The 14,972-nt window shown below is 39.5% G+C and overlaps 1 protein-coding gene across 1 annotated transcript in view; it reads right to left on the bottom strand.

The window, feature by feature from the left end:
- Positions 1-4,644: 4,644 nt before the first annotated feature.
- The window catches only part of LOC129247736 (uncharacterized), a 98,680-nt gene continuing 88,352 nt past the window's right edge, over positions 4,645-14,972 (bottom strand). The window contains exons 9-10 of the mRNA XM_054887013.1: positions 5,702-5,806; positions 4,645-5,577 (exon numbers count right to left, since the gene is read on the bottom strand). Coding sequence (XP_054742988.1) covers positions 4,844-5,577; positions 5,702-5,806 — 839 coding nt within the window. The 3' untranslated portion in view covers positions 4,645-4,843. The remainder of the gene's footprint in view (positions 5,578-5,701; positions 5,807-14,972) is intronic.

Consider the following 14,972-nt stretch of genomic DNA (forward strand, 5'->3'; position numbering starts at 1 on the left):
GTGCCAGTCAAATGGCGAAAGAACTGAAAATATCTAACCGTAGGATCCGCCGCATACTGAAAAACGATTTCGAAGTCACACCTTACAAGATCCAAAAGGCGCATGATTTCACACCAAAGCAGCAACAAGTCAGACTTGAGAGAGCGAATGAGTTGCTTCACTTGGCCCAAAGCAGTCAATTTCAGCACATTGTGTTTTCTGACGAGAAAACTATTCAAATTGAGCAAATCGTAAACTCCCAAAACGAAAGGGTTTATTTGGCCGACCGCTCATACGCGACTTTGAGTCATCGATTAGCTACCAGGAGGCAGCACCCGTCACAGGTAATGGTTTGAGCCGCTGTAACCGCAGATGGGCGCTCTCCAATCGATTTTATCGAGCTTAGCGTCAAATGCTAAATATTATCGGGATAGTATTCTGGAGGTTACTTTAAAGCCGTGAACAGACAAACATTTTGGTGGCACACCATGGACGTTCAAACAGGACTCGGCACCGACTCACAAGGCTCGAGTGAACCAAGAATAGCTAAAAACCAACGTTCCGAACTCCATAATATCCACACAATGGCTGTCAAATTCACCAGACGCAAATCCGATGAATTATTCTCTTTGGGCCATTTTGGAAAGCAAGGCCCCATCTAAGAGATTCACCAGTCTCGAGCCGCTGAAAAAAGCCTATTTGTGGCGTGCGTCTTGATGTTGTTCCACAAATGCAGGGACCTACAGTTTCAAGCCGACTCCGAACGGCAGATATTTTTATGAGGAGCTTTTTCATGGCAGAAATACACTCGGAGGTTTGCCATTGCCTGCCGAGGGGCGACCGCTATTAGAAAAAACTTTTTCTTAATTTTGGCTACGGTGGCCGTGCATAGGGGCATAGTCAAGGCAAAAGGTGGTCATATCAAGCAAAAGTAAATTGATTCTTAGTTTTGTATTATTTTCACACACTTTTTACTTTTGAATAAAAGTAATTTTCCAAACTAAATTTATGGCCTTTTTAATTGGTTACACTTTGAGTGCCGGACCCTGTACGGAGTAAGAAGGAGAAATCTGCCATCAAATGCCACCATGTCCTACAGAAGGTTGCCTCCAGAGGCCAACCTCCTTCAACGTAATAGCGTTCTGAGCGTCAACGGATTGAACTTGAAGATCAACGGGAAGTAAGTTTAGAATGACGTTGAGGGCGGCTTTGTTATATACAGTAACATTTTAACACACATTCATTTCTAAAAGTGTATTAAAGTTTTATTTGGCGAAAATTGTCTGATCACCTTATAAAATATTCCTGTACGAACTTTCATATAATAAACATCTTTCAAGTTTCATCAGAACTCTGGTTTTTCTATACATTATTGAATCTTTGTGGACCTGTGACAGAAACCCACAGAAACCCACTGTGAGCATGACACTCCAAATGAAATACAAGGTTTTTTCTACTAACGACCGCCCCTTTGTAGCCGATGACAAACCTCCAAGTGCATTTGTGCTTTGAAGAAGCTTTTCATTAAAAACCATCTGCCTTTCAGAGGCGGCATCAGCATCCGAACAGCAACCCTACATTTTTCATGGGAATAGAAGTTCGGCCCAGCGCCTAAAAAGGATACATCTGTAAATTACAATACTTATGTGTGCGCTTGTGTATACGAATTTATGTATATTTGTGACGAAAGCGAATCGAAATGCAATGGAAATGATTTGTATGCAAGAAACTTCCACTGCTGATGTCGCGGTTTTAATACGAAACCTTCTGACAAATGAAATTCATAATTGGGTAATTTACAAAAGTTTGTCAAAGAAAGTGGAGCACATCGAGCACTTTTGGGATTGATTAAATGAATTTGATATTGAATGATTGATTCTGTATATACATTTTTTTTTTGCTTTGTTTTGGTTGAAATTTTAAATTGGGAAATCAAATAAAATATCTATTTTGATGTTAAATTTATGAATCCGTTTGTGGCGAGATCTATTCGCATTTGAAAGAATAAGTTAATATATCTGAAATTTGTTTTTATTTTTTTATTATAATAAAAAATGCGAAATCAATTTGACTAAAAGAAAAATTATTCTCTGTTGTTTTAAGAACCAAATACTTTTCAAATAATTCTTCCCCGAATTATACAATGCCTACTAAATTTGAGCTATCGAATCAAGAGTGGGTTGTCAATTTGTCGTGCTGAGGTGACTCAGTAAGTGCAATGATACCGAGCGCGATGCCGCCAAAGTCGATAAGGTCGAGGCTGAGCATCGAAGCTAAGAGCAATTCACATAACACAATTCTACCGCAAGGCAGTAAGTAGCCTCTGCTCACAGGCAAGTGGCGACTACTGGAAGCATCTGTCATGTATCAAGCGGCTTCCTATATAAACGCCCATCAATGGCACGCCCATAGGTCAAGTAGCAGCTAATGCTCAAATGCATCAAAGGTAGCAGCCCTACCTAGAACTAGGAAACCTGGGCTAATTCCCCAACTTTTTAAAATAAACTGATTACTAAAACCAGGCCAACTGGAGTTAAAGGAAATTATATAAATTAACGAAGCAATTTACGAAAAATATTGAAGCCGAATTTCTTCGCTCTAAATATTACAGTTTTCTGGTCGAAAATACAATTTCTTTTCGGAAGTTTAGAAAAAAAATCTGGCAACAATATTGCACCTGATTAAAATTTGTTATATTGATTTCCTTTCAGAGGTCCATTATAAAAATGAGATTACAGGGAGAATTATTATTTTAGTCAAGTTTGACTTTGATGCTCCAATATTAATGCTGCTTTGCTGCTTTGCTGGCCCGCATTGATGGCTCGCGCACATCATTGAGATGGGACAGTGGAACTTCATAAACCTAACATTATTTCTCACCACAATAGCACCATATTTTTGTTTAAAAAAAAAACAGCTGAGTCACAAGTGTACATTCTTGCCTTGTCCCTGTTTTTATATTCGCGTGCAATGACGGCTCTAAGTTCAAGTTTGAACTGATTTGTTTTCATAGATTTGTGGTACAAAGTTCCGCCCTGATGTTCCATTCTTAGCTAACTTGGACTAGCACAGCTGGCAGAGAGACTGGAGTGAAAAACTATTTTGTTTGTTAAAATTTTTCAGAAAAATTTTCTCCATCTACATTCGTTTTTTACCCGCTCGCGTTGAGATACAAATTAAGACCATATACTTTTAGACAACTATAATCCCAAGCCTATTGCACTACGCTTATAAGTTTATATATATATATTAGGGCGGGTCGATTTAAAAATCGCTCATTGCTCTGTGAAAATCGTATTCTAGGGATCAAAATAAGAAACTTTGCCGAAGGAACCATACCTCTAAAACGAATTCTGATGTCTCCCAATTTGGGTCGAACTTTTGGGTAGGGGCAAATTTTGAAAAATCACACTTTGACCCATTTAGAGTGCTCCAATCGAGTGCAAATGTATGACCGACCCACCCTAGTATCTATTTTTCTCTTAAGAAATTTATTTTGTCAGAACATATCGCACCCTAAATACAAAAGGGTCACAACTCAAAATGTACTTCTGCTCAAATATGAACGAGACGTTATCAATAAAACGGTGCGCGGATGACATATGGCAAAAATACATTTTTTGTTTTTTGGTAGGACTGTTATAAGCTTACATGGCAAATTTCAGCGTGATATGTCACATAGTTTGTTTTCTGTGCTACTGTAAACAAGTCAAGCTCGAGTGTGGAAAATTTTGAGTTGTGACCCTTTTGTATTTAGGGTGCGATATGTAAATGAAAAAATTAACTAAAAAAAACTAAAAAGTTTTTATAGTGTCAAATTCAAAACCGCGCCATTTTGTCCAATTTTTTTTTCTACAGTCAAAAAGGTTAATAATTTTCTTGGTTTTTGTTTTTCAAATAAATAGAAGCGCCAAAATGCACAACACCGTCCAGGTCTAATTCCTCAGGAGGGTCAACTTCAGCGACATTTTTAAAATTATTAAAATTAAAAAAAAAATTTTTTTTTTTTTCATTTTTATATGTAAAAGAAGTTAAATAAAAAGCCTAAAAAATGGAAATATCGTTTTTCATTGTTTTATTGTAAAAAAAACTTAAAAAAGCCTACATTTTCGAGCTCTAGATCACCTCCCCCCTTAAGAGTTTGACTCTTTAAGTCAGGTTTAATGAATGGGTCTCAAATATTTGCTACAGAAAAGGCTGCCGCTGGCTGGCGTAGGGTATCATACGAAAGCGAGAAGAAAATGGAGTAGGTTTTTAAAAAGATTCAAAACAGCAAAGGCTGCTGTTAGCTGTCCGATCTCCGAAGGATCCTCGACCTCTTTTCGTGAGCAATCTTCTTGACATGAAGTTTTCCTGAGTTTTTTTATGGGTGCATAAGGCTTGTGTCGATGATTTGGAAAACAGAATATTATGATTAAATTCTTCATATTTTCGCTCTCTAATTACATGAAAAAAAATCAAAAACCGAAAATTGTAAGTTCATTTCCCAACAAGCGTGAATTAGTGGCTACTTTAATCTATCTACATTTTCATGTTTCCCATATCTTATCCACACAAAGCACATCTAGGCTTCACTTCAATCAGATTCACATTTCAAAAAATATTTATTCCAGATAATCGACGAAGTCAAGTGGAAACTCAGATATCAACCGAGTGCCTTGTATTTGCTTTTACTTAATGGTTATCTGGTAAAACTCATTATCTTTTATAACCCCCTCGATGCCACTGTCCCCACAATACGAGTACATCCACTTAAGATATATCTACCCATGGCACTATCTGCACGATTCTTGTTTATGTCCACTTTTCTGTACTCGAATTTCACATACACTTAAAATGGAAATTTCCAACCGATGTCCCGCAATCAGCGCAAATCGGTGCCGTAAATACCGCCAATACCACCACCACTCCCGCCATCGCCATCGTCACCATTCGTATACTCATTAACACTGCCATTACGACTTTCATAGTCGTCCTCACCTTCGTCGGTCGCATTGGCGTAGTCACTGCTGCAGCCATCGTCTAGCAGTGTCACCTTTGGTGGTGGGTGGTAATGGTGTTGTTGCTGTTGCTGTTGCTGTTCTAGGTGCTGGTGTTGGTGCTGCAGGGGGCCTTGCGCACATTGCGGCGAACACTGCGTTTGCTGATGCTGTTGATATTCCATATACGATTTCTCAATGTCCAGCGAAGCGCCGTTGCTGGCATCGTTAACCGCAATCGTTATATTACAGCCGCTTGAGTGGTGTGCATTTCCATGGGCGGCGGCAGCGGTAGCGGTGGCGGTGGCAGCTGCTTCACGCATTTGCTGTGCCGCTAGTATTTGTGCGGCGCGTACATTGAGATTGGGTGTGCGTACACCAGGTGGCATTTGCGCCGAGGCCACGCTAATGGTGGGCGGCACATTCAACGCTGACCGGCTGCCCGAATGGCTGTCACTGATGTTATCGGTACTGTCACCGCCGACACCGCTAATGCAATGATGAGCGCCGGTGATGTGGTATGGCGCTGGAGAATGATGCAATTGAACACCGTTGTGACTGCCATCGGCTCCAGGCAAATGTTGTGGCGCAAGCTGTAGCTGGTGATGGTCTTTGCGTTCTGTGGTGCAAAAGTGAAAATATAGCAGTGAAGTATCGGGAAATGCATTAAAAATTATTAAGAAATATATTTTGTATGTTTGTATGCGTTAACTACAATAAATATTGGCCAAATGTAAACTTACCTAAGGGAGCCAACAGCTTGGGTTGTAGTGGCAGCATAAAATCATGTCCCGTGGTGGCAGCACGCGGCTGCAAACTCTGCACAGGCGGCACGCTCAAGTAGTCCGCTATGTGGAGCGGAAAAGAGAAGATAAATAAAAAACGAGTTCCAAACATTAATGGTGTTAGTTTTAGAAGGAACTTTTTAATGAATATCAGAAAAATATTTTAGGTAAACAATTTAAACATTTTTTTGTTTTTATTAGCCTCACACAATGAGAATGAAGAAAAGCTAAACTGGATGCAGAAGCATTTTAGTTTATTTACATTTTAATACAAATAAATACACATTTGCTATTTTTACCAAATTTTTGAATATATAACCCATGCATATCATAGAGATAAGTAAAATACATAAAAAGTACTTACATGCTGCAATTTGAATTAGAGAAAGTTGGAATCTCGAACAATGTTACAATACGAAATATGAGAAATTTATTATATATTAAAAAAATTAAATTAAATTAAATTGAAATTAATTTAAATTTAATAAACTGAAACACAATCAAAAGAATTTAAATCAATGTACAAGTAAAAATATTCCGTGTGGAGTTGCCAGTCGCCCATCGGACGCGTCCCAGGTGGCGGATAGGGGAATGCTCCACAGACATGTAGGGTAGGTGGGAAATAAAATACCAACCACGGTCCAAAACGGGCAAATATCAACTCGATTGCAGTCGTTTTGTCATCGAGTTGAAAAACAAAATCCGCTTATTGTCTGTCTTAGAAATAAGCGCAGATTAGTCAGCGTCTGACTCAGAATAAGTGGCGGTACATGGAAGAAAGAAACCTCTAAACTCCTAAAAAGGCATTGGGAAACCTGTAAAGTAAACTCCTACAAAAATCACACAATAGTGATTTAAAAATTTCATGGAAATGTAAAAATATTGCAGAAAATATTAGGTGCGCAACGAAATTCGCGCTGTTTGTCAATAGATGCCGCCAGCAGTGTGTTCTAGTCGCAGTCGATTCTAACATAACCTAAACGTCATAAACCTCGCTCAGACATATAGTAAACAAACTGCTTCGACAAATTAGTGATTTTGTTTTTGTGTCATATACTTTTGGTTTTGTGAAAATATCTGATTTTGTGCCGAATAATCGTCATTCCCGAGAAGTGTTGATTTTCCTCTTTCATTCGAAAAAAACGGCGGCTGAAGCGCATCGAGAGCTACAAAAAGTTTATGGACATGCTGCTTTAAGTGAAATAACGTGCCGAGATCGGTTCCATCGCTTCAAAGACGGTGATTTTAATGTTGACGACCATCCGCGTGTAGGAAACCCAAAAACCTGCGAAGACGCTGAATTGGAGGCATTGCTTAATGAGGATCCGTGTCAAACGCAAGAAGAGGTTGCTTCAGTATTAGGAGTTACCCGGAAATCCATTTCCAAGCGATTGCATGCTTTGGGAATGATTCAGAAACAGGGGGCTTGGGTTCCTTATGAGTTAAAACAAAGGGATGTTGAATGTCGTTTTTTCGTCAGTGAACAACTGCTCCAGCGGCAAAAAAGGAAGGCTTTTCTTCATCGCATCGTGACGGGTGATGAAAAGTGGATTCATTACAGCAATCTAAAGGAAAGAAAGTCATGGGGACTGCCCGATCATGCTTCTATGTCGTCGCCTCGGCCGAATATTCATGCTGCGAAGGTTATGCTATGTATTTGGTGGGACCAAGTTGGTGTTATTTATTATGAACTGTTAAAACTAAGCGAAACCATCACTGGGGATCGGTATCGACTTCAATTGATGCGATTGAGCCGGGCACTGCGCGAGAAGCATGAAAAAGTGATACTACAGCATGACAACACTCGAACGCACGTTGCCAAGCCCGTTGGAACCTACCTGGAAACACTGAAGGGGGAAATCCTACCCCATTCGCCATATTCTCCAGATATTGCACCGCCCGATTATCACCTGTTCCGATCGATGGCACATGGTCTAGCTGACCAGCAGTTCGATTCATATGAAGACATCAAAAAAGGGCTTGATGCGTGGATGGCCTCAAAAGATCAACAGTTTTACTGCGACGGTATACGAGATCTACCAGAAAGATGGGAAAAAGTAGTAGCCAGCAATGGGCAATACTTTCAATTGTTCACTTGTAACAATTTTTTCAGAATAAAGTGTATTTTCATCAAAAAAAAATAGCGAGAACTTAGTTGCGCACCTAATAACTTAAATTGAAATCAATTTAATAAAAACAAAAACAAAAAAAATATATAAAAAAATAGTGCAAAATAAAACAAAATTAAATCAAATGGAAGGTGCGGGATGCAATCAGAATTAGCCTTCCTTTCAATCCTATCTGCAAAACCTGTCAGGTGGAGGAGGTCTTTTCCACTATTTATGCGAATGTCCAGGCCTAGCTAAAGCAAGACTTTGTTGCTCTTTTGGTAAGCCTTTCTTAAAGCAAATTAATGAGATCTCAAACATAGAAACAAAAAGTTTGCTGCTATACTTGGACCTCACGAAATGAATCTGACTTAGAACAATAAAAACCAACAAAAAAAAAATCATTAAACGAGGACGGTGATAGTAAAACGGCGCGAATCGCTAATTAGGATTATTTCAATAGAAACACTCAACCACTTCAACAGCAACAACAAACTATTGGGCATGGGAATAAGTTTCCATCCTTTCTTAGCCAAAGTTACGAATTATTTAAACAATTAAATAATAGCTGATATTATGTGAAGTATGAGCCATTGGAAGCTACAACTTTACTCCATCTTTCAAGCAGCATTTGGATACCTCTGACGAAAAAATCGAGTTCTTTTGACTTGACCCATTCATTGAGCCAGTTTGCGATGTTCGCCTAAGAAGTGAGCAGCTCTCCAATAAGACCTGACTGCATCGGTCGGATCAGATGGTAATCCGAAGGTGTAATGTCTGGGGAATACGGCGGATGGGACAAGATTTCCCAATTCAGCCCCTCTAAATATTTCTGAACCGATTTGGCAACGTGTGGACTGGCGTCGTAATGCAACAAAACCATTTTGTCATGTCTACCGTCCCATTCCGGTCGCTTTTCTTTGAGAGTTCGATGCAAACGCATTAGCTGCAGTCGGTAACGATCGCCAGTGATGATTTCAGATGGCTGAAGGAGTTCATAATAAAGGGTGGTTAAATTTCAAGGGCATGTTGAATGTGAACCACACCTAAATGTCAATGACACCGTTGGACTTCTTTTTTTGGGGTTCTTTGAATGAAAAGGTGTACGTCGATAAGCCAGCAACACTTCAAGAGCTAGAGGATGAGATAATTCGGCATATTAACGGCATAGAACCTCAATTATGCCTCAGCGTCATCGAAAATTTGGACCATCGGATGGAGTTGTGCCGCCGAGACCGCGACGGCTATTTGGCCAATATTTTGTTTTATACGTAATTGAACCATACCAATATTATCATAATATAAAGAAATGACAATAATTTTCTGAAAAAATTGTATTTTATTCAAAATCAACACCGGCCTTAAAACTTAAGCACCCTTTAGATGACATCTTTCGGATCCCACCAGATGCACAGCATAACCTTTGAAGCATGCATATTTTTTCCGATGTCGATGAGCCTAGTTCATCTGACTCCAACGTTTTGGACGTTTAAGGTTATCATAATTGATAAATTTTTCATTGCCAGTGACGTTAAGATGCAGAAAACATTTTCTTTTCTGCCGTTCAAGAAGCATCTCACATGTCACCAAACGTCTCACGATGTCCTTCTCCTTCAATTGATATGGCAGTTACCTACTTTCTGGACCATTCTCTTCGCGTGCGAATGTTTACCGACGATTGATCTGTCAACATCCAAATCTTTAGACTTGTCATCAAGGGTTCGACATGCGTCTTCATCCAACAGCTGTTGTAGTTGCCATGAAAAAGCTCCTTGTAAAAAAATATCTGCCGTTCGGAGTCGCTTTGAAACTGTAGATCCCTCCATTTGTGGAACAACATCAAAACGCACACCACAAATAGAAGGAGGCCTAATACCCAAAAAGGGTGTACGCCCCAATTATATTTATATATACGACACGTTTCAGCTGCACTTCTCTTTGAAAGTGAATAATGAAGCATCACTTGCCGCAAATGCGGTTTCGGGACGAACGTCGACATTTTCAAACGAATGTCAAATGCTGCAATCGAGGCCTCACATATGTATACACCTTCAAATCACCAGTATATTACTAGAGCGAACACAAAAATAATGGGTGATTTTTTAACTATTATCTTTTTAAACAGTTGGCGCACGTTTCGGGTTTTGTTTCACTGTCCAACATCTTCAGTTTGGTCTATAACTTAACCATGAATCGTCTTACAAACAAACAACGCTTGCAAATCATTGAATTTTATTAAGAAAATGCGTGTTCTGTTACGAAAGTTTATCGCGCGCTTCTTCCATTTTATGGTCAGTTTAATCGACCCACTGAAGCGGCTATTTGAGCTATTGTGACTAAATTTAGAACCAAATTTACATTATTGGACATCAAACCACCAACACGCTTACGTAGAGTGCGAACTGAAGAAAATATCGCAGCTGTATCGGCCAGTGTTAATGATGACCATCAATTAGCGATTCGTCGCCGTTCGCAGCAATTGGGCCTCTGTTACTCAACAACGTGGAAAATTTTGCGCAAGGATTTAGGAGTGAAGCCTTTCAAAATACAGCTGGTGCAAGAATTGAAGCCGAACGACCTACCGCAACGCAGTAACGCAGAATTTTTGGTGAATGGGCTCTTGGAAAGTTGGCCGAATATCCACTTTTCTATCGAAAAATTGTGTTCAGCGACGAAGCTCATTTTGAAGCTCATCAATGGGTACGTAAATAAGCAGAATTGCCGATTTTGGAGTGAAGATCAGCCAGAAGAATTGCAAGAGCTACCAATGTATCCAGAAAAGGTCACAGTTTTGTGGGGTTTATGGGCTGGAGGTATCATTGGACCGTACTTCTTCAAAGATGCTGCGAATCGTAATGAAACTGTGAATGGTGAGCGCTACCGTGAAATGATATCCAACTTTTTTTTGCCCAAAATGCAAGAGCTTGACTTGCATGACATGTGGTTTCAGCAAGACGGTGCCACATGCCACACAGCACGCGTAACAATGGACTTGTTGAGAGGCTAGTGCGGTGAACATTTTATTTCACGTTCGGGACTTGTCAATTGGCCACCCAGATCGTGCGATATAAGGCCTTTAGATTATTTTTTGTGGGGCTATGTTAAAGCTCATGTCTATTCAGACAAGCCTGCTTCAATTAACGCATTGGAAGACAACATTAAAGCATTCATGTGTGAGATACCGGCCGAAACATTGGAAAGACTATGCCAAAATTGGATTAAGCGGATGGAGCATTTGAAGCGCAATCGCGGTCAACATTTGCATGAAATACTCTTCAAACATTAAATTATATGGACTGTACTATCGATTTAAATAAAAATGTCATGCATTTTTCTGAATTTGACGTGTGTTTTGTTGAAAAACTTTCCTTTAGCTCTTATAAAATCACCCTTTAGTATTAGCAGTGGCATCTCCTTTACGAGGGCTGAAACTTATTTCCATACCCAAGATGTTTTTCTTTTAATATTCCAGTTTCCTTGTAAAACCGCAAGAAATGATTTTTGTTCATTGCTATTTTGTCCGCGGAGCCACTATGCAGAGATTCAGAGGTTGCAAATTATCTGAGGAAAACTATTTTTGTTTTTTTTTTTTTTTTCAAGACAAGGACGAAGAAAAAATGAATGCAAAATAAACAGTGTTAATGAGGCAAACAAATGTTGGAAGTGGTTGAAAATTCACAAGAGAAATATTTCTTTTTCTTGGCGAAAGAAAAATGTAGAAAAATAAATAAAAGAAACCACAGATAAATACCAACGAAATAAACAAGTGAGCATTGAGGAAATTAGCAAAAGTGGTCAAAAATGCAAATAAGCCACAAAGTTGGGTATGGGGTGGGCACAAAAACAAAGCAGCAAGCGCATAAATAAATAAAAACAAAGAAGAATGCAAACAAGAAAACAAATCACAAAATATAAAAAACAATTGCCTTGCTAAATTGGCATTTATTGCGTGCTTTATAAGCATAAAAAGCAGCATTTCGAGAAAAAAGAAAAACTAATTAAACCATCAACTGGGATGTTGACATGGAAGCCAGACGCAACTGTTGGCGGTGGAAAATGCGTGAATTTCTTGCTAGTCCCACTTATTTCTTCTTTTTCCGCTACATCTTTCTTCTTTTTTTTCACAGCGCAATCATTTGTACCGCACATTAATCACGCGACTGCTACAATACGCTGCCGGCGCTTACACAGTTGGCAGTCATATTTGTCAAACACGAAATGACTAGCGGACATCTTGTCGGAGGAGGGCGCCTAGAAGCGACGCCATGGCGATGGCCACGAACAATGGCTTGTCAGCTGCAAACAGCTGTCGGAGGAAGTGGAAGTTGGGGTGGGAAATGGAAATGGAAGTGAAAGTGAAAGTGGTGGAGATGGGAAACAGAGCTGGAGGTGGCAACAAGCAATTTGCCGTTACAATGAAAGTTCGTGTAAAATGGAAATTGGGAGCGAATGGCAGGAAATGCGTAGAAAAGTGCGAATACATGAAATTTAATCAAAACTCTGAGGTACACGCGCTGAAAGGGGCAACAGTGAATGTATCGTATAAAGGCTGCAGTACCGAGAAGCAATGCTACACTGACTTAAGTGGCACCACACACAATTTATGTCAATCATCTACTCTTATTAACAAGTAATCTTGATGAACCTCAGGAGGCTATAAATAAACATCGAATTGCCGGCTAACATGCAAAAATCGACAACTAATAGGACTATGGTTAAGTTCGTGTGGTTTTTTTTCGAAATTTGAAACTTTATTGACGTAAAATGGTTACAAATTTAATATTCAAAGTATTGTCCATCGCTTGCTACTACTTTTTCCCATCTTTCTGGCAATTCACGGATTCCCTTTGTGAAAAATTCGGTCGGTTTTGCCGCAATCCACGAATCGATCCATTTTTTGACTTCATCGTAATTACGGAAGTGCTGGTCAGCCAGGCCATGTTGCATCGATCGGAAGAGATAGTAATCGGATGGCGCAAGGTCTGGACTATACGGCGGGTGGGGTAGGACATCCCATTTGAGCGTTTCTAAGTATGTTTTGACCACTTGTGCAACATGTGGCCGAGCATTGTCATGTTGCAAAATAACTTTGTCGTGTCTATCGGCGTATTGCGGCCGTTTTTCTCGCAGTGCTCGGCTCAAACGCATCAATTGTCGTCGGTAGACATCCCCCGTAATCGTTTCATTCGGTTTCAGTAGCTCATAATACACAACACCCAGCTGGTCCCACCAGATACACAGCATAACCTTCAGGCCATGAATATTCTGCGCCGACGTCGATGTTGAAGCATGGCCAGGGTATCCATACGTTGCCCGACGTTTTGGATTGTCGTAATGGACCCACTTTTCATCGCCAGTCACAATTCGATGCAAAAAACCCTTTCTTTTGTGCCGTTGAAGCAGTTGTTCGCATGCCATAAAACGGCGTTCAACGTCTATTGGCTTCAATTCATACGGCACCCAATGGCCCACCTTTCGGATCATTCCCATGGCTTTTAAACGTTTGGAAATGGTTGATTGATCAACTCCCAAAGTTTTTGCAATCTCTTCTTGCGTTTGAGCCGGATCTTGATCGAGCAATTCCTTCAATTCGGTATCCATGAACTTTGGCGGCGCACCCTCGCGTTCTTCGTCTTCCAAGCCAAAATCACCACTTTTAAAGCGTGCAAACCACTTCTGGCACGTTCGCTCAGCTAGAGCATGCTCACCATAAACTTCCACCAAGATACGATGACTTTCGGCTGCTTTTTTCTTCATATTAAAAAATTCCCCGCAAAAACACATTATTTGGCACGAAATTCGACATTTTCAAGTGTGGTAAAAATATTGTTGTTTACGCTTCAAATAAAAAACTTATACTGACGTTTGTGCCTTACGACAGTAGCTCTCCAATGAATGTTTGGAAATGTGGATCGATGGAATAATAATCAAGTTACGCCATCTGTTGTAAAACCGCAAGGAACTTATTCATAGTCCTATTAACATTTTAAGGCACTGTCTTCTGAATCTTCTTTTGAAATAAAGTGAATGAGAATTTAAGGGGGTATTCTAGTCTAAGGGCCCGAACTTCGAGCATTTTTTGACGGTGAATAAAAAAAGCTATTGATATTTTTACCATCTATTTTTTTATCATTTATTTATTTATATATTAAGAGCACACAAAATGTATTAAAAAAAATAAATAAATTTTCATGGAATTATGCGTCCGTGAAGTGGAAGAGGAAAACAAAAGCCAGTGCCCTCGTCGTCACGATTTCTACCTTTGTGGTCATTTGAAAAAAAAGATGACAAATTCTTAATTAATATAAATTTCATTATCGCATGAAGTAGAAAAAAGGGGAAACATAGTTACCATGAAAAAGCTCCTCATCAAAATATCTGCCGTTCGGAGTCGCTTTGAAACTGTAGGTCCCTCCATTTGTGGAACAACATCAAGACGCACGCCACAAATCTGAGGAGGAGCTCGGCCCAATACCCAAAAAGGATGTAGGCCCAAATTATATTTATATATATACCACACGTTTCAGCTGCATTTTTCTTTGAAAGTTACTAATGAAGCATCACTTGCCGCAAATGCGGTTTTTTCGGGACGAACGTGGACATTTTTGACGTCAGATAAAAAAGGATCTTTACGCTTCAAACGAATGTCAACTACTGCGATCGACCCCTCACATATACACCTTCAAACCACCAGTAAATAAATAGAGCGAACACAAAAATAACGGATAATTTTTTAACTATTATCTTTTTGAACAGTTGGTTTAAACAGCTGACGCACGTTTCGTGTTTTGTTTCACTGTCAAACATCTTCAGTTTGGTCTATAATTTAACCATGAATCGTCTTACAAACGAAACATTTTTTTTTTCATAAAATGGCGGATACTCAAAAATTGAGGTCGATTTTTCCCTAATCTTTAAGCTTTCTCGAATTGTTTACATATATTAAAAAATTGAAATTTCCAGTTTTTCGTACGTCATGCGATAGAGATATATTTAAGAAATATTCATGATAAACTTCAAGCAAATCGGTTGATTAGAACTTGAGATATAGTGCCGACCGTATCGAAAGAAGTAGTTTCGAGAAAAACACGTTTGAAGTTCGCCGGCCGCTCAAACCAGTC

Source organism: Anastrepha obliqua, chromosome 5, assembly GCF_027943255.1.
Source record: "Anastrepha obliqua isolate idAnaObli1 chromosome 5, idAnaObli1_1.0, whole genome shotgun sequence".
NCBI classification, from domain to species: Eukaryota; Metazoa; Arthropoda; class Insecta; order Diptera; family Tephritidae; genus Anastrepha; species Anastrepha obliqua.